The sequence below is a fragment of the Myripristis murdjan genome, chromosome 22 (genome assembly GCF_902150065.1).
Source record: "Myripristis murdjan chromosome 22, fMyrMur1.1, whole genome shotgun sequence".
NCBI classification, from domain to species: domain Eukaryota; kingdom Metazoa; phylum Chordata; class Actinopteri; order Holocentriformes; family Holocentridae; genus Myripristis; species Myripristis murdjan.
In genome coordinates this window covers 6807798-6827142 of record NC_044001.1, presented here as the reverse complement: position 1 = coordinate 6827142, position 19345 = coordinate 6807798, and the positions used below count along the sequence as shown (strand labels likewise).

Here is a 19345-nt window from a genome sequence, read left to right as displayed (position 1 = left end):
AGAGATTACTACTCAGCAGAACTACATCATTATGTTGCACTAGCATAAACAGGTTTCTTTGTTTCTTACTTGAATTTAAAAAAAAAAAAAAAGCTATGTACAAAACATTTTGTAAAGACGACAAGAGCAAAATAGTACTTGAATACACTTTGAGTACTTGAAAAAAAAAGAGCACTTTTTTATGTCTTATCTTGCAACGGGATGTGTTTTTAGTTTTAAGACATTTCAAGGGTCTGGCAAGATGAATGAAGTACACTTTATCTAGTTTAAATATTTGAGACATTATTCCACAATGTTTTGTCCCGGTTTGGAAAGGAACGTTCATACAAGAACATTAAAAACGCGGATGCTTCCTCCAACAAGTCTGAGTGTTTTTTTGCTGAAATTCCCCTCACAAAACATCTGAATAATAAGCCCGTGTGGTTCTTGCTGTTTCCCTAATGTTGATCACTGTGGATGATTTTCACTATGATTAAGGAACTGTCTATACAACATAACCTCAAAGAAAAAAAGAAAAAAAAAACGCTCCCTATGGCGATTGATGCATCATAGAGAAAAAGCTTCACCTCTGAAATTCATTTGTACACAACATTTGGGCATTTATATTTAAGACAACACTGAATTTTGCTTCAAGGATCTTGTATCACATGGACTGTGTGAGGAGGAGGAAAAAAAAGAAAAAAGGAAGAAAAAGAAGAAGAAGAAGAAGTCTGCAGAATGTATAGAAATGACAGTTTGGTCCAGATGGTTTCCCCATGGGAATTTGGACTAAACTCCAGTTCTGGACAACCTACAGGAGGGTTAGTCACGAGTATGGTGGTGTATGAGTACATAGGGGTATGTGGGAGTATATATTTGTTCTATTAATAGCCCATATCTCATTTGCCTTTTAATTTCTATTTTGAGGTAGTCGTGAGGATGTAGCACCACATGACATATGCACTTCTCTTTATGTTTGTGGCTGCACTCTTGTTGCTACATCTGAATTAATTTCTCCAGCCTGGACGTATGAAGGTCACTTGGTCACTCAGTTTGTCACTCACACTAATAACTAGATGTAATGCCAAGTTGACTTTATAGCGCGAGACTGCTTGAATTGATAAATCAAACGTTTCGTGCCATATTTATTCAAAACAAAGACTAAAATTGCTGTGCAGAAGTATGCCAATAAATTGAAGCCCAAAGGTCAGCTTCTTCTGGCAAGGATTACAGTTAGAGGAAGATAAATACTCTTGTTACAACAGCAAGCCAAATTGCTTTTTCTTATCTTTTCTCCTCCTTAAAAACATTTTTTTTTTTTTGCGTGTGTTTTCAGCTGTTGAGTATGTAAAGCAATTAAGGTTGTGCCTTGTTATCAGAAATTGCTTGCCACTGCAACATCAAACCAGCCAGCACTGGCCCGGTGCCCATGAATTTGCCTTCAGCCATTACACATGCACAGAAAAGCAACAGAAGGAGTATCCAGTCGACAAATCCCTGTATTGACTCCCTGTGGATAGAGCATCTGCTGTTTTCTACTTTGGCCATAGACCTGAGTATCTGTGTCAAAGACAAAAATAATTTCACTGAGAAGGTCAGCTATGGCATTACGTCACTTGGTTTCTCCTCTAAGAGCAACTGTTTTTGGAGATTATTCTGGGTGAGTTAAAGCTGATCTGGTGTCTGTCACATATTTAGGCCAAGGGATGAGAGGAAGCTGGTGCTGTTGCAGTGGCCAAATTTAGAGCAGGTTTGGATCGATTACCTCCTGGTTTTTTACCTCTTCCACCAATGCATCCAGTGCATCTTGCAGGTAATATTTAATTAATGCACCGAATGCAACCTAATAAAGCAAACCCACAGATCTATGCACGCCACAGTGACTCTACACGCTGGCTCCATGGTGAACTTCCCCCAGATTGATGCTCTTGAACAAACCCCCAAGTGAAACGTCACGCACAGAGGAGCCCTGCCTCTCCCATGAAGTTCACTCTCCAGGCTCCAACATGAACGTGAAGGATCTGGCTGTGAACGCGTTCGCCCAGAATAAGAAAGCCGCTCTGCTGATCGGAGCAGGTGTTGCTGTTCTCGGCCTCGGTCTCGGATATAAATACACGCGAAAGCCTGAAAAAGTTGTGCGCGTAGGCGTGGTGTCGCAGCTCCTCGTTCACCCCCTGAAGTCTGGGAAAGCGGTGTCTGTGAGTCTCGCAGAATGCCACAATATTGGCTTAAAGTATGGAGAGCTGCAGGATCGGTGAGTGTTGCGCATATATGAGTCGGTGTCGATGTTTTCACTGCCATGTGTCACCTCTGGCCTGCTTGGATCAGAACAAACAACCAGCCCCCAATCAGCTGGGGAAAAAAAATAAAAAACCTCCTTGTCAACACAGTGCGAATTACACGCCTACTGTGCAGCGCAAACATGCACATAATTTCCTGAATGATATGCAAATTATCCACACAGTCTATAATCAACTCTAGTTTGCAGTGATTAAATTGGCGTCTTGAACCAATTAACACCATTTAAGAGGTCCCACTTAATTGCAGTGGTCCAAAACAATCCAACTTGTGCTTTTTTTTCCCCCTGCAGAAACAAGAAATCTAGTTCCATCAGGAAAACAAGAAGTCCATCAAAATTAGTTGTATTTCTCACAAAGTCCAGTTCTTGGATATTTCTCATGGAGTCCAGGTCTTAAACAAATAAATCATAAAATACACAAAGTGATGGAAAGGAATCAATGATTTCCAATACTGGCTGGTGGTGCTGGAGTGCTGTTTTTCCATCCCTTTCATACATTTGGCTTCAGCTCTGAAAATGGCCCAAGCCCACAGCTGATTTATGCACTGACACTGGCCTCTGTTGTTTGTAGATCTTATGGTTTAAATTCAATTAAAGGCTCAAAAGTGGCAAAAGGCAGCCCTGAGCCACTTTTGCACCGGTTTCAGAAACTGGCGTTCAGGTTTACTGCAGTCTGGGACAAGAAAACAAACAAAAATGGTGCAGTTCAGAGCTACCCACAGTCCTCTCTGTTTTGGTTGCAGACACTGGCTGGTGATCACAGAGGACGGGCACATGGTGACGGGCCGGCAGGAGCCTCGCCTGGTGTTGGTGTCTCTGACGTGCGAGGGAGGTCGTGTGTGTCTGAACGGCCCCGACATGGAGGAGCTGCGCTTCCCCCTGCAGCAGCCTGACAACCCCGTCACCGACTGCAGGTCCTTACGGTGTTTCCCCCTCAGCGCCGCGGTCCTCGGTGGCTGCTCATGTTCCGTATTGACACAGGTGGAATTTGTCACCTCACCTGCGGCTTGAGTCAACATCTCACCTGCTTAATGGCATCGTGAGAGTCATCTTTCATTTTTTTGAAAATACAGAGGGTACAGACTGTACAGCTGTTATCATTTTGTCAATAAAGGACTCCACAGCACCTACCGTTCCCAGAATTTCCCACAGATCATGCAGTTTCTGGAGTTTACTCCAGACTGGGAAAGACAGGAAGGTTAACAGATTCTCGGTATAAGTCATGGAATATAATGGAATTTTGTCAGCCTCAGTTTAAAAAAAAAAAAAATCAGAAAAAAATTAAAAATCAGTATGTAGTTATTTTCCATTGTGCTTCCTCTGCAGAATAAGGCGTCTGAGTCCGAAGTGTGTTTTAAAATTTTGGTCCAAAAAAGTCATATTTTCTTGGTATGCGTCTTGAAACTTTAGTCATGGAAAAGTCATGGAATGTTATATTTGTCATGATGTGGAAACCCTGAATCTAGCTCTGCACTAAATGACTTTCTAAGGGCAGATATCACTGTTTCCAAGTGGTAGCTACTGTATCTCATTTTGGAACAGGTTCCTGGATTGCACTGTTCAAATTTCCCCCCTGTTTTTTTGTCAGAATGAGTTTAGTTTTCGGACTTGCGGGAAACCTGTGCTGTGCTCTTTGTTCCTCCAGAGTGTTCGGCGCTGACATTCAAGGCAGGGACTGCGGCGACGAAGCCTCCGGCTGGCTCACTCGTTATCTGGGGGCAGAGAAAACCTTTCGCCTTGTGCACTTTGAACCTCAGATGAAGCCCAGGAGGCCGGTCGAGAAAGAGCCTCTTTTCCCTCAGTATGAGGTGCATTAAGCCTTGAAGTGTTGTTTTTTTATTAAGTCTATTCATTTCTCAAGGGAAGTGAATGCTACTTTGCTTTTTGGCTGCTTTCCTTCTCTCCAGTTAAATGGTGCGGTGTGTTAATCATTGATCAATTCACTTTGCTTTCATAACCTTTATCAGAAGCAACAGTTTCCATTAAAATGCGGCTCAGTGGCTAAGTTTCCACTGTTTTTAGTGTCATGGGGATGCCTCACATAACCTGTTACATGCAGGAGAGCAAGACCTCCCTTCCTAATTGTGCTCCTGGTGTTTTTACATTTCTCCAGCAGGTGGCGTACCCTGATATTGGACCTGTGATGCTGCTGTCCGAGGCCTCTGTCAGGGATCTCAGCAGCAGGTTAGAGAGGGACGTGACGGTGGAGCGTTTCCGGCCCAACATCGTCGTTGGCGACTGTGAGCCGTTCGACGAGGTGCGCGGTTTTGCCCTGCTCAACACCACAAGTGCATCCACAAGTGCCGCTCTGATTTTGTTTTCCCTGTGAACTCCTGCCTGCTTCTGCTTATTTACTCAGGAATCGAGATCAGATTTGTTTTGTAAGTTTTGGAAGCAGATCTGATTTTCTCATTGTGGTCTAAAAAAAGGGAGCCAAGCCTCAAAATACATGAAAAGATCAACTCAGAGCCAAAAACGGGAAGAGCAAACAGTTCATTTGTGCCTCGGTACACACAGCCTGTGAAGTTTCGTTTTTTTTTTCCCCCATCTGAATATTTATTATTTTGTCCTTTATGGCTGACTAATACCCTGTCCTTTTCAGCGTGAGCAGTGCGGACTAATTTTATCTCGGACTCAAAAACAAATGCCTCTTTCTGTTTTTAGGATTCATGGGAGAAGATCCAGATTGGCGAAGTGCAGCTGCAGCGTGTAATGTCATGTGGAAGGTAACATGGCCGATGCTTCACGTAGATTTTAATCCAAGCCAGAATCGCTTCACGTAGCACATACAATGCACCCAGATCTGTACTGCCATCATTTTCTGGGTTCATCCGTGGGCGAGTTTCGATTCCCAGTCTGGAAATGTATGTTTGCATGGGGAATAATTGAAACATCCACCGAATGGTAACGCGTAAATGCATATAATTATTGTGTTGGGAACATTAGTGCAAAGGATGTACGCATACATGCATTTCCATCTCTTTGTCTAATCTTATTCTACCCTGTGAACAGGTCACATTTTCATAATTAGAGATGCATAATTCCAGTAGAAAAGAGACATGCTGTACTTTGCTGCGTGAACGTGTTGAAGGCTAACCTCTAAGTCTCGTTACTGCCAGATGCATTTTCACCACAGTTGACCCTGAGACTGGTGTCATCAGTAGAAAAGAACCTCTGGAGACACTGAAAAGGTAAGATATTAACTAAAAGTCACTCAGGGGAGGTTGATATTTAACATTTTGATCCAAAATGATCCAGAAACAAAAGAGTTTGTTTCCTTTCATTCAACTTTTTCAGCATTTTTAAATTTCTTATAAGGTTTACAATTCAATAATTGTACCATGTTATTTTTTTAACATGCATTTATGAGGTTACCTAATTCTTCAGTAACAACCATGGATCCCTTTTCTCTAAGGGTTTCCCTAATTTTTGACTCAATTCAAATAGGATTTGCAACCTGTTGATTAAGGCTAGGCAATATATCGATATTAAATCTATATTATGATAGCGACAATATTTCGTTTGGGATTTTGGATGCTGTAATATCTTATGGCATAACATACTGCATCACAGTACAGTGATATAATTTTCTGACCTTACCTGACTCTTCTTGCTGTTCTATTATCTGCCTTTACACACCTAGTTATTACATAGGCATTTATTAATTGCATTCATTGTGTAAATATTTTGTGAAAGCACCAAAAGCCATCCTTTCAGTGATGTCAAAGTATCAATATTGAGGATTTTAGTCTAACAAGATGTTGCAAATGGAAAACATTATCCAAGTTATTACAAGACATGGAAAGCACTGAGCCATGTCTCATTTTTCCAGAAAGTGACAATGACTTTTTTTTTTCCATTGGTCTGATCTGAGACGTGCGTGTATTTTAAATGATTCTGTTGCCTTTTCCCGCAGCTATCGCCTGTGCAACCCCTCGGAGAAGCACATTTACAAATCGTCGCCGCTGTTTGGACAGTTGTACACGGTGAAGAAGACGGGGATCCTGCAGGTCGGCGACGAGGTGTACAAGATCACCCACTGAGAGAAAGGAAAAACATGGCAGCAGCTCCCTGTCACGTTTCTGAAGAGGGAACAGGTGTTGCTAGTCCAATCAGGGCTGTGTAAATCCACCCTGAAGAGCGCAGTTAAAATATAGAACAATCACAAAACAGAAAAAAAAAATTATGCCAGACAGTATTTTTGATATCAGTCCTTGTGATTCACAGACAGAAAACAACTAATGCACTGGAATATAAATAATTCAGCATGCACTTAAACTCTGGAGGAGGATAAATAAGTAGCTTTTATGGTGTATGATCTTTGTTATTCTACTCGGATGTGTCATTGGAGTTCCTGTTATATAACGCTAATGAGGCCTGAAATAAACACATTTCTATTAATCCCACATTGTGTACACTACTTACTGGATCCTGAAAGTATGAGTTGCTATTAAAACACATTAAAGAGATGAAAATCTTGGAGCGGGTCTGGAGTCTCTTTGGCATAATGCTTTGTAGAATCTATATTTGCATACAAAACTATTCCTGCACAGAGGAGCACTGCCATCAACAACCTGTGGGACGGAAAAAGCAGCACAACATATTCTTGATCAGCTCAACATTTTTATGCATCAACATTTGAAGAGTTGAGTTCAAAAACTAAATTTAAAATTGGAGAGATGTGGCATGGTTGGCAGCACAAAACTTAAACACCTGATGGTGCTGGTGATCTCGAATGACCAGTAGCACAAACTTCCCAGTAATGTAACATCACATTTATTGGACTTTGTGACCTGAAATGCCCCACAGTGCATTGACCGTACACACTTTTAGCACAGAGTGGCCCAAAAGGGAAACCAGGCACTGCTCAGTGGCCCCGGCCATTGAATTATACAACACTGCCAGCAGGGAGCAACATGCAATTACTTATACAACTGCCTGTAACTTAAATCTCCACCGATTTCCTCTGAAATATATTCAGAGTGATAATACATACAAAGGATAGTACAAAGGACACTGCTGCTTTAATGGTTTACAAGGTACAGGTTCATAAATTCCTTTTTTTCCAGTTGTGGTTTCAATCAGTGCTCATAATCCTGCTAAAGAGCAAGGCTGTCACAAGGCCATGTTTTTATAAACTGATTTTGCAGTTTGGGCCCTAATCCCACATGTAGTTTTTGTCTGTTTTATTGTCTAAGTCAGTAAACAGTAAGTCATAAACCAGTCTTGTAGTCGGTCATGGTTCATCATTTCTCGACTCTGTGGAGGTTGTGGAATGGTGCCAAATTTCTCACGAAGCTGAGAGAGGTCCTGAGCTGCTTCAGGTTGGAGTTGGACTGGTGTGTTTTTGTACAGTACCACTTATTTTACCTCGGAGCAAATGATATTTAGGGGATTACAAGAGACAGTGATTCGTCTATAAATGGCAGAACCTGGCTCTGTGTTTTAAGTTCATTTTGATGATCTCTTCTCTAAAATAGGTTTTAATCATAAGGGTGATTTAAAGTTAAACCCTTTGCAGTGGCAGTGTTCCCATGCCTTTGTATGGATCAGTATTCCTCGCTGTGCCGTGGCGATGGAGCCATAATTCAGCGAGATGAGGTCTAAATCAACCGAGGCATTGAGATGCTGAGGAGAGAGCTGAGCTGGACAAACACACCAGCAGGAACACACACACACACACACATCCCCATTCAAATTAGTATTTTCGCATCAGTGGTGAATCTTAATATCTATTGTGCAGACACAAATGGGTGCCTGGATTTTATTGTTTCCAAGGCAACACATCACTCCATAGCTGACATTAAAAGCTCTTATTTGTCAGTCTACTTATCTTTCCTGTGATGTTGACAAGTTCATTCATATTATTTCATTTCAGGGTCTGTGTGGGGCAGTCAGAGCACCCAAAGGAAACCCATAAGAACATTTTAACACCCCCAAGAACTGGTTATCATTGGGAAATTCTCTTTCGAAAATCAGAGTGAGCTAAAAATCCTAAAGTATTTATTTTCACGTAACACTATGACATCAAATCTTCATCAGGCATGTATGAACCCCGCATGTGACTGAACTGGTCCACGCATTGGCTCCACCTGGTCCAGCTCAGGTGCGCTGGGCTCGGTGCCAAATTGGGTTTATTACACCCATAAACACCTACAAGACAGAAGCATTAATCTAATAACATCAGTGCTGACAGATACCGTGTGCCAGCGCATTTGGAAATTGGTCATTAGGATGTGCATGCAGTATATTTTTTGTATGAGCTACCAGGTCAGATGCTCAAAGGCACTACGGCAGGGTGGGAATGGTTCTCTTATCGCTGGCATCAAATTTTGGTCACTTTATCTGGCTAGTGCAAAGATAAGAAATCTATAGGTATGTATTTCCTGGCTGGGATAGAGTTAATATTAGGTTTAGGCTAAAGTGAGAGTGAGGGTTGCATGATTGATACAGATAAAGGAAATAGGAAAGTGTCATTTTGTTGGTATTTAAAGGTGTAGTGTCAACACTGGACTGTCCAAAGTGTCAAGGTTCTCCCGTGTTCCCATCCACATTCTGCCCGCCGTCTCTCAACAGGGAGCAAATCAAAGCATGTCATCTTCATTCAGAGAAATTTAACACAGCAAAACATAAACCTGTCAACATCCCTTCAGCAGGAGGGAACATAAACATGTTGCCTGTTGCCTTTCGTGCCATCACAGTGACCTAGCTGGTTGAAAACCGCCACGCTTCTTACTCATCACATTGGAGGGCTTGCAGCAAAACAGCTGCAGGTACAGTAATGACAAATTGAGCTTTAAGAGGCGCAGTTGCTCAACAGGAAAGAGCCACTTCTGAACGTCGGCCCTGCCTCCTCACTGTAAAAGAAGAGGTAATTTAGAGGAAATATTTGCATTTTCGGGCCGACGTGTGTGTTGAAACACGAGGTTGCGGATTCAGGAGGCCCGGCTTTGTAGTGCCACTGTGTCATCTCAACTAATGGCGTCTCATCGCTGTTCCACAGGGCTGTAATTTTGGTGAGTCAGGCAGGTTAAAATGCACCCAAATGATCTCATCATACACACTACCATGCATGAACCTCTTGAACTCTCATTTCCCCTTAAGGAACTTCCAGGTACAAATTTAAAAAAAAAAAAAAAAAAAACGGTATGTCCATATTATACAATGTCCCATACATGTTCTGTATCTGCAGGTTGCAACACTTCACTGAAGCCACATCATCACACTAATACTGAGTGAAATATTGTTTTATAGTTCTCTGATGTAACATTTTATACACATTTCCCTCTCATTCAGCAGGACATGTTTACTGTCTTCGGAAACCTTGAGATCTCCACCAGAATTTAAAATAAAGCTCCTTGCGTTTTTTGCCATGTGGCGTGCATTTTGTAGGCTGAAGACGTACGCTAACCTTGTATATTTTTCAGACCTGGCTCCTGACACGTCACAGCCACACAAATGGAGATTCACTCCTCATTGATTCTAGTACAGAGAAAGTTAAAGCCTGTTTCTGCAGTGGGGATTAACATGTCACCGGCAGGATAATGACTAACATATGAGACTGTCAGCTTTTGGCTGCACGTCCCAGTCCAGCTTCTGCACTGATGAAAAACTACAGGAGTCTCTCCCTACCAGAGCAACATGTGCATTATCTTTTTATTATACTGTAACATGAAAACATGACCTTAAAGCTTGCTGCATGAGCAAGTGAATGTGTGTAAGTCTGAGGACTTGAGACGTTTTGTCACAGCACTTTTATTTTGTTTCACATACATGTGACTGTTCAGTTCAGCTCAATTCAAAGAACTTTATTTATCCTCAGGGAGCAATTCTGTAGGCATAGTAAAAAAAAAAAAAAAAAAAGACACAAACAGGATATATAAGACAATACATGATAGGAAAACAGTGGCCACGTGGCAAAAACAGAACAATACACTGCAGTGACTGTGCAGCAGAGTCAAATGTCAACTAATAAATGCTGTTTGTGAGCTGTTTTTTTTTTTTTTCTAGTCAAAATTTCCCATTGAAATAAAGTTGATCTAAAGTCTTGATGCATCTTTTATTGTTGGTGACATTTCAGTTTTTCTTTATCAGTTATTTTGTCTCAAGTGTGTGTATGAATTCAATAGTATCTTAAAAACAATCTCTCAGTGTATCTTGCAGGAGTTAAATAAATGTTTAATTAATCAGTGAATCAATGTAATATTTTGAATGTAAGGCTTTATCAATACATTATCTGAGGGTGACATATTTTGCCTCCTTGTTCAGCAGATTAAGGTGAACCTGACACAAGAACAGCCGAGGGAAACGGTGTAAGGAAACCAAACAATTTTGTAGGCAGCAGCTTTGGTTGATCTGTTTTTCACCAGAATCAAAATAGCAAAGTCACTGTGTTTCCAAGAATGATAAAAACACTTTTTGGACTTTAATTTCACCATGTAAAGGGTTGGCAGAGTAGAACGCTGTGTAATGTGTCTGTATGTGCAAGTAATACACACACACACACACACACACACATACAAACACACACATACACAAATTGCACCTTGAAGTCGAGATCGCTTTACAACAGTCATTATGAAAACCATGGCCGCTGTGGTTTCAGCTATGATCAGTGGTGTGGAGTGAGATTACAGAGGCTTTCAGAGCAACACACACACACACACACACACACACACACATACACACGTGCCAGTTTTTAATGTTTATTTTGAACACTTGGATGCGTTGTAAAATTAGAGCAATTTTACAACACAAGGGTTTGGTATAGTTAGAAGCCTTTTTGTATTTTTATTTCTCTTTGCTGCTTATTTCCACTTCAGACATATTTCATATGTTTTAAACACAGCCAGAGCAGTGAGTAACTTGAACAAATGACTTCACAGCAGTCTAAAATAAATGTTCTCATTAAATACACAACTACATGCAAAGGTTGTGTGTGTTATAACACTGATTGTATTGTGCACACAAAATACCATGACTCAGTCAAACTAAGGACATACATTTCCAGTGGAGGAAAGATTACAACAACTTGCTACTCAAGTAGAAGTACTGTTACTTATTTCACTGCAGTAGAAGTACTGCTGTAAAAATCTACTGCAGTAAAAATAAAAAAGTAGCTAATTTAAAATGTACTGAGAGTAAAAGTGACTTAGTTTCTTTTTCCAAACAGTAACTGTGTCAGCAGTGAGAAAAGGAGGAGAGAACAGGCTTCAAACTACATTTTTTTAAAAGGTGCATTGCACAAAGTTGCTGAGGGTTGACTGGGGTGAGGAAACTGTAAACTGTAAAACTCATTTTATTTGTGCACCTTTTATTGTGAAATTTGAAAACAACAAAAAGTAGCACCAACAAATCAGATGCAGGTCCGTCTTCTCGCCTTTGCTGACTGAGCTTTTATTGTGAAAGGTTCCACAATCTGTCATTGACCGTTTGTTCTTCAGTGATGGATCTGATTTAAAATGTAATGAAGTGCAATACTCAAGTAAAAATGTACTTCAGGAAAAGTAAAATGACACAAAAAAGCTACTCAATTACAGCAATGTGAGTAAATGTAATTAGTTACATTCTAGTCACCTCTGTATATTTTCAAAGCACTTTGGCTTCTCTGGATTTCATGTGTTTGACCTGGACTTTATTTTGCATCATTTTTCTTGGCTTTGACAAAGCCAAGAAAAATGGCTTTGAGCGAACATGTTGATATTTTGGCCTTAATACTGTTCTTATGTCCAAGCTGATTGTGTGCCCCTTTCTTTAAAGGACTTCTCCTTTTTCTTTGGATTTTTTTTTACTTTCGGCTTGCTGAGGGTTTTCGGAGCTTTCTTCTTTAACTTTGCGGCGACTGTTTGATTGTTGGCTTTTTCCAGAGGGGCCTTCTTTGGCGGTGCTTTGGCTTTTTTACCGTTGGGCTTTTTCACGGCGGGCTTCTTCCCCTGTGCGTTGGATTTCTGCTTCAAAGCGGTGTTCTTCATCTGCGCAACAGCTGCCTGTTTGCTCAGCACCTTCTTTTTCATCAGTTTGTTCAGTTTGTTCTTCTTGAGCGCTTTCTTATCAGCTGGTTTCCGTTGAGGAATGAGAGTGGAGCTTGCTGTCGTCACGCTGGCCGTGGTCGAGGTAGGCTTGGACCGGCTCGTCTCTGGTGGTTTGGTGGTGAATTTGAATTTTCTAGGTGGAGGCCTGGTCGGTTTTTCATTGACGGCCAGCACAGTCACTGAAACGGCACAAATGTCAGTAAATACCCATTTTCACGTCTTCCCTTGTTCGACCCTGATGCCAATTGTGTTGCATTTTATAGGTTTGGATTAAAAGTTTGGTTCTAAAAATGGGATTGAATGCTTGGAATGTTTTCCCTTTTTGTCTCTTTTGTAAATATGTTTGATGTAAAACGGGCTACTTCCCTTTAAAATTTTATACATGCCCTCAGTCCTGTTATACAATTTGGCAGAATACAGACATGAAATGGAAAATTAAAAACGGTGCCATTGCGGACAAAAAGAGCAACAGTGAAAGAAAGCCATGAAACAGCTCGCCACAACAGTTTACATTGTAAATGTTTTCTGCACAAAAATCCCCGCTGACTTCTGACCTCAGTTTAACACGGTTGATAGTACATCAGGCATTTATGCTTCACCTTGATCCATATCTCCTACACTTTCATTAGTTTAAAACATTTTCATCAGCTCCTCTTTGTCAGGCAGGTTCAGTATATGAAAAATATTTCTTTGGAATAACTTGTGCAAAGGCAAATAAGAAAAGGCAATAAAAATGTGATAAAAATGCAATGGCAAAGTGAGTTGACTTACATTCTCTGGGAGTAAAAGGAACTTTTTTCCCCCTCACTTTGACAGGGAGCGGCTTCTGCTTACATTTCTCTGGAGGCGCCCTCCTGCAGGAAATGAAGATCAGTCAAGAGCAGGAAAGGGGTTTGTGAACAGTTTAAATTGATGATAACATTAATATACAGCTGACTAATGCCAGGGACAACATTTGGTCCTGTTTGTGCTGACTATTTCAAATTATCACTCTAAATGCTCATTTTTTTTGGAGTTTTCTCACTTGAATCCAAATGATTTTTGCTTTAGTTGCATCTACAGTGAAGGCAAATTTTGCCGCGTGCTTTGCAATTAATTGAAAGTTTGTGAACTAAAGAAATGTTTTGTTTTTTTTTAAAAAAAAGGCCTCGAAAGTTTTTGAAAAATAATGGATGTCATTGAAAGTATTTTTTTTAACTTAAAATGCGCTTCAACACTTGTCATTAGGTTCATCTCTTATCGTGTTAAAGTCTTGTAAGTTTTGAGTCTGTGCATTTCACCACACAACGCCGCGGAAATCACTGCAAAAACATTGAATTTGATGTCCAGGTGGGTGTGTGAATCCTATGTGAGTGTACAAAGTCCTCTGTGCTCAACAACAAGGGGAAAAAAATCCACAAACACTCCCCTGGTCTCGTGACTGTCTGACAGCTGTTGAAACGCCATTGTAAAATCTCAAAAACACAGGAAAATCAGCATTCTTTTCGTCATTCCAGAAAAAACATACTGTAGCAGATACCGAGTTATGGTCTGACAACAGCTTTATGTAGCTGTGAGGAGTCGGGACAATAAGCTTCCCTGCTGGAAATTACGGGGATTGTCGGAAGAAGCAGACAAACTGGACAGTGTTTCCTGGCTGCAGCTTCAAAGCGTTCATGTGTTGAAATGGTTGGACTGCACGCATCAAAAATCATAAACAAACTGCAAGAGACACCGCGCGTCTTGTCTTAAGCAGTGCTGACAAGAATATCTATGAGAATATTGATTGTTATTACCTACGCTGTTCTATGTTTGCTGCTTGTGTTGACACATTTCCAAAATGGGAGATATCAGAACCCCATAAAAAAATTCCCACATATCTTATATGCATGCTTTTTTCTCCCCAGTTGGCAGCTCCTATTTACAGTAAATCCAATATGACATGAAATGCAGCATCGTGGTAGAAAACTACAGTAGCTCCCAGGTGTGAAGGTTTGTAACGGTATGACAGTAAAGCAGGGTGATGCTGGAAAACAGTTATCTGAAAAATTAACACGATTAAACCCACGGCGACTTTGATTAAAGTGTGAGTCGAACTCTACCTGGATGGATCCATGAATTTGAAAACTGTCCCAAAAGGAGAACTGGAGCTTGGGTAGGAGGTGGCGAGAAAATAAAGCTCCCCTGAAAAAAAAAAGACAAAAAAAAAATAAACAAAATATAATAAAGTGCAGCTCATGAGCGGCATTACTCTGGTGCAGAACTGTAGGCCAGTTAAGGAGGAGGTTTTTGGACAGACATTACCGGCTTCATCTTCACCGAAGGAGATGATGAATTTGTGGTGATGGTTGATCAGTCCAGGAAAAGAGCAAGTCTTTGTGTCGCCCATACACACACTCCTCTCCTTCCAGTTTCCCGTCATCTTATCCTCCTCCAAAGCCATGATCCGCCTGTGCAATGATAGCAATGATTTAGCCAGGTTAGTTAGATTGAAGCAGGTGATTGCCAATAGTTTGTGTCGATAATCAGCATCTTTAAATATGACAATTTTCAACAATTAAAAAAAAAAAGCAATGATATAAGTGTTTCCACAAATTTCCCACAGTTTTACTCGGGTGCAAAGGTCTCTAAAACAGCCTTTAAACTACCAAGGGACACTGAAACCCACTGAACTATTAAGTTAAAAAAGAAAACATAAAAAGAAAATACAGAGAGGTAAGGGAGGAACCTCTGTTATATGAGTGGTGGATGACATGATTATTAAAAAGCCAGTATTGGGTCCTCATGTTGGTCTAACCCTCGTTTTAAATTAACTTTTCAACATTTGCTCATAGGAGCATTTTGCATAACGTCAAAAAAGCATGATGATGAAGCTATAAGTGAAGCAGATTTTTATTTTTTTCCTGAGCCTGGAGATGCGAGATACTTCATGCAACAGCAATCAAATACTATCTGGCCCCAGGTCTATAATAAAACAATGCTAACTTCCTCTTACCCATTCATAAAGTCTCCAAAGATGTATAGGCCATTCAAATTGGGTGACTCACAACCTCTGTACACATAGCCTCCAGTCACAGATTTCCCAACGTGATGAGCATATGCAAATATAGGAAGAGTGTCATCTGTTGTGGTGGAGAGAGACAGTGAATTTACCATCTGAACCATCAAAATTAGATCACAAACAGCGGAATAACTTGATTAAAGTATCAACGCGGCAGAATGAGAAGCTCTGATTTTTTTCTTTCATTTCTGCAAACTGAGTTAATTTGGGGAAGTCAACAAGATTAGACAGGCATGATCGACTCACTCAGGGAGGTATTGTGGCACAGTTTGAGATCATAGCACTCGAAGCCCTCCTTGGCTCTCCAGCCGTAGTTTCCTCCCTTGACAATAATGTCAATCTCCTCGTAGCGGTTCTGGCCCACGTCTCCGCAGAATATCCGGCCCCTGCCGTAGCGGCTGACGGGGTCCCCGCGGTCCACCGAGCAGCGCCACATGTTTCGGACCCCGTATGCAAACACCTCTGGCCGGGCACCTGGGTCGTTAAGGAAAGGATTATCGGGGGGGATCCTGTAGGGCTTCCCACTGAGGTCGCTCCCATTCACATCAATGCGGAGGACCTTTCCCAGCAGAGCACTCCTGTCAGGCAACAAAACAGGATTTAACATTTGAGACGTTTCTGTTTGAACATTTTGCTGCATTTCATTGAATCAATGAATAAAAGAATTGAGCTCACATGTTGAGCGCCTTACTTGTTTTGTGCATTGCCGTACTTCCCAAACGGATCCCCGGCTTTTCCACCATCTCCGGTGAAGATGTACAAATATCCATCGAGACCAAACAGCAGCTGACCTCCGTTGTGGTTTGCTGCCGGCTCTTCGATCTCCAGAATGACCCTGAAGGTAATGAAGGCTCCCTGTTACCACATTCATTGGGTACCAATCCTGTTTTACAGACACTACTTGATTTTTTTACAGCCCTTAAAGCAATACTCCAACTTTCTGGGCTAAACACCCTTTTCCCATCTTACTCAGACTGAGACAAGAAGTTTGATACCACTTTCACCTCTGTGCGTCCAGTGGTTCAGCTCCTATGGATGGTATTTTGTGTTAGCTTAGCATAAAGACTTAGGGCTCTAGTTTCCCGGCGCAGCGCGGGGTGGCGCAGTGAGGCGAACCCCGCGCAGAGCTAGTTTCGACCGGCGAAACGGGAGAGGCGGACAGTGTCCAAGTTTCGCAGACGGACTTGCGCGGAGATGGGAGTGGTGGCGCAGCGGGGGGAGGTGCCGACAGATTCAACTTTGCGCAGTGACAGTTTCGTGCCAAAAGGCTTCGCCGAGGTGCGCCAAAAGCTCGCCTCCTGAAACCACGTCTACTTTCCGCGCAAGGCGGAGCGGAGCCGGCGCAGTGGAAGTTTGGCTGGCTGGCGCACATCACCAAAACCTCACAATCAGCATAAACGGTGCCAATCTCCTTTGATCTGACATCAGCTGTGACGGGACAGTTGATATGGAGATATATGTATGTGCTGATTGTGATCGTAGCATTGAATAGTGTTTTTTTCGGTATTTATTGCATCGTTCATGTGCCTGACACTCCGGAAGCCTGCCTGTGAGTTTTTGGTGACGTGTCCGCACTGCTCGCCGGTCTCCGCTCCGCGCCTGTCTCCTGGGCTCCTCTCCGCCTGCGGCAATAGACCTCCATATCAGCTGTGTAAACTTTCATTACGCCTTCGCGCAGCGCATTTTAAAGGCAAGGACAGGGGCTCATTTGATTGGTTAAATGTGAATCGGCTGTGTCAAACCCACTCCACGCCTTCTCTCCTCCCTTGCGCCGGTAGGAGGGACGGCGGAGTACTTGCGCCACCGAGCACGGCGTGCCAAACTTGGAAAATCCGCCTGGCCGCACCCAGTTGGCGAAGCGCATCTGCGCTACGCCCCGCCTCGCCAGGTCTGCGAAACTAGAGCCCTTAAAGTCTATGGGAGTCATTAGCCTAGTTCCATCAAAGTGGAGGAGTTAGGTGGTGGAACTGTAACTACTGAACACATTTTAACACAACACAAATCAACTTCTCCTAAAACAACTCTCCCTTTGTTTTGTTTTTTTTGTTTTTGTTTTTTTGTTTTTGTTTTTTTTTTAATTCCAAGAAGTATATTTCAAATATTCATGATATATTATGTAAATAAGACAGCTTAAGAGATGCTGTAAGATTTATTTTTTCACTTTGATGGAGACAGGCTAACGACTCCCATAGGATTCATGTGTTTATGCTAAGCTAATATTAAATGCTGCCCTGGTATTTTGCCCTAAGCATTGGAGTATTCCTTCAATCATGGTTACAGAACATCAAAGAGCATCACAAGCTCCCAATATGAAGCAGTGAATGAAGATTAACCAAGACTCTCACTGAGGACAAGATAAAACTCTTATGAAATCTAGTGCTGAGCATCACAAAAATGGTCAAGCATGCAATGAAAGATTACACATGAAAATAAACAAAATACACCAGATAAAGAAGGTACCCCACAATCAATGCTGCCCACCCAAGCAATCCTTATCGACCTGTAACATGTCCAACACTGAAGCTGTTGCTGTGTGACTCATTCCAAATACAGTGTTCATGCATCTAAAGGTGAATAGAGAGACTTTGCAACACAAACACACCAACAGCATCTAAGAAAACACTCCTGTGTAGACATGCAGTCGTCCTAACTACCAAACATGTGACTGAATTTTTGTCTTGTGTGGATAGAGTCATGTAAGCTGCAACAAATTGCCCTTGCAGGGATAAAGAAAGTTGTCTGAAACTGAATCTGAATCTGAGCCACAGCAAAGTGTTCAAATCGATCACTCTGGCACCATATTTCTTGTCTTATCCATAACAAGGAACACATTAAAGCTGCAGGAAAAGCATATAAAATCCTCCTGTTTTCCTGTTTTTGCCTACCTCTCTGAGTAAGGATCAGCCATATTCATATCATGGCTGGAGACCCTCATCTCACTGATTCGGATCTTCTCCAGCTGGCTGTTCACCAGGATGGAGTAGTAGATGAAGAAGCGCCCGTTGTCCCTGTACTGGGGGTGGAAGGCCATGCCCAGGAAGCCCCTCTCATCCCCCAGCCAGGGCGTGGTCAGCACCTCCCCGCTCATGTCCAGGAAGGGCTGCTCCAGACGGCTGCCGTCACGCAGGTAGACCCACACGAAGCCCACCTGCTCGGCGATGAACATGCGGTGCGTGTCGTCGTGGCTGTGCAGCATCAGCACGGGGTTCCTGAGGCTATTGGCCACCTCGGTCAGGCACAGCTGGAGACAGCCTCTGCGGTCCTCCACCACCTTCCCCAGGTTGTCGTTGAGGCCGGTGTTCTTCAAAACGTTGGGGTAGCAGTAATCCTGGTCGGCCAGGTCGACCATGCTGCAGAAGGTGGTCATGTCTCGCTCGCTGGCCTCCTGCAGGACCTTGTTCCCGGTTAAATATTTAACCAAGTGCCGACATTTAGCGTGAAACTCTGAGCAGAAGCCGAAGCAAAGGCCAGGGAGCTCTCTGACAGGGGTGTAGGGGTCCTCAGCATCATAGAGATGGGCGGCGTAAGGAGAGCACTCCTGGATGGGATGAAAAGACATAGGTGGCATTGAATTATTAAAGTTATATGGCAACATTCCTTTTTTACAACAAAGTGCTATGACTCTTACACTTCTTGATTGCTTGCAATGTTGGCAATGTAGGAATTTGATCTTATGAGTGTTGCTGCATCAGAAAGTCCTCTTCTTGACACGTTTTTGGTGCACAGTTAGAGTTGTATAGTTTGAGCTCAAGTTTTAAAATGTTCAGCACATTTGGAATGGTATTTTTCTGTTAAAAAATGTGATGCAATCCTTTTTGAGATATTTTCAATTGTATTTCAATGATTTTTGCAATTCACACACATTGTGGAATATTCAGCTCTGCTAGAAAGGCAGATGTCACCAGTCACTCTAGTTAAAATTAGCCCTGAATCCTGCTGTTCTGATTGGTTGCTGCTATTACCACTGCTGGACTCACTGGGGGTGATGGCGGAGAG

General features: G+C 42.2%; 2 protein-coding genes across 3 annotated transcripts in view; one reads left to right on the top strand and one right to left on the bottom strand.

The window, feature by feature from the left end:
* Positions 1-1848: 1848 nt before the first annotated feature.
* marc1 (mitochondrial amidoxime reducing component 1) lies at positions 1849-6750 on the top strand. 2 transcript variants are annotated; one of them, XM_030082069.1, is made up of 7 exons: positions 1849-2233; positions 3022-3192; positions 3924-4086; positions 4395-4535; positions 4943-5004; positions 5398-5469; positions 6195-6750. In XM_030082069.1, exons 1-7 carry the CDS (start codon positions 1902-1904, stop codon positions 6319-6321), a joined length of 1068 nt encoding a protein of 355 aa, XP_029937929.1. In that variant the 5' UTR covers positions 1849-1901; the 3' UTR covers positions 6322-6750. The 2 variants fall into 2 exon arrangements, with proteins under 2 accessions (XP_029937929.1, XP_029937928.1); XM_030082068.1 differs by having other exon boundaries at positions 1856-2233; positions 4392-4535; positions 6195-6749.
* Positions 6751-11054: 4304 nt separating this feature from the next.
* Positions 11055-19345, bottom strand: part of hhipl2 (HHIP-like 2) — a 10155-nt gene continuing 1864 nt past the window's right edge. The window contains exons 2-9 of the mRNA XM_030044692.1: positions 18235-18887; positions 16041-16184; positions 15596-15927; positions 15284-15410; positions 14593-14738; positions 14391-14472; positions 13081-13163; positions 11055-12488 (exon numbers count right to left, since the gene is read on the bottom strand). Coding sequence (XP_029900552.1) covers positions 12001-12488; positions 13081-13163; positions 14391-14472; positions 14593-14738; positions 15284-15410; positions 15596-15927; positions 16041-16184; positions 18235-18887 — 2055 coding nt within the window. The 3' untranslated portion in view covers positions 11055-12000. The remainder of the gene's footprint in view (positions 12489-13080; positions 13164-14390; positions 14473-14592; positions 14739-15283; positions 15411-15595; positions 15928-16040; positions 16185-18234; positions 18888-19345) is intronic.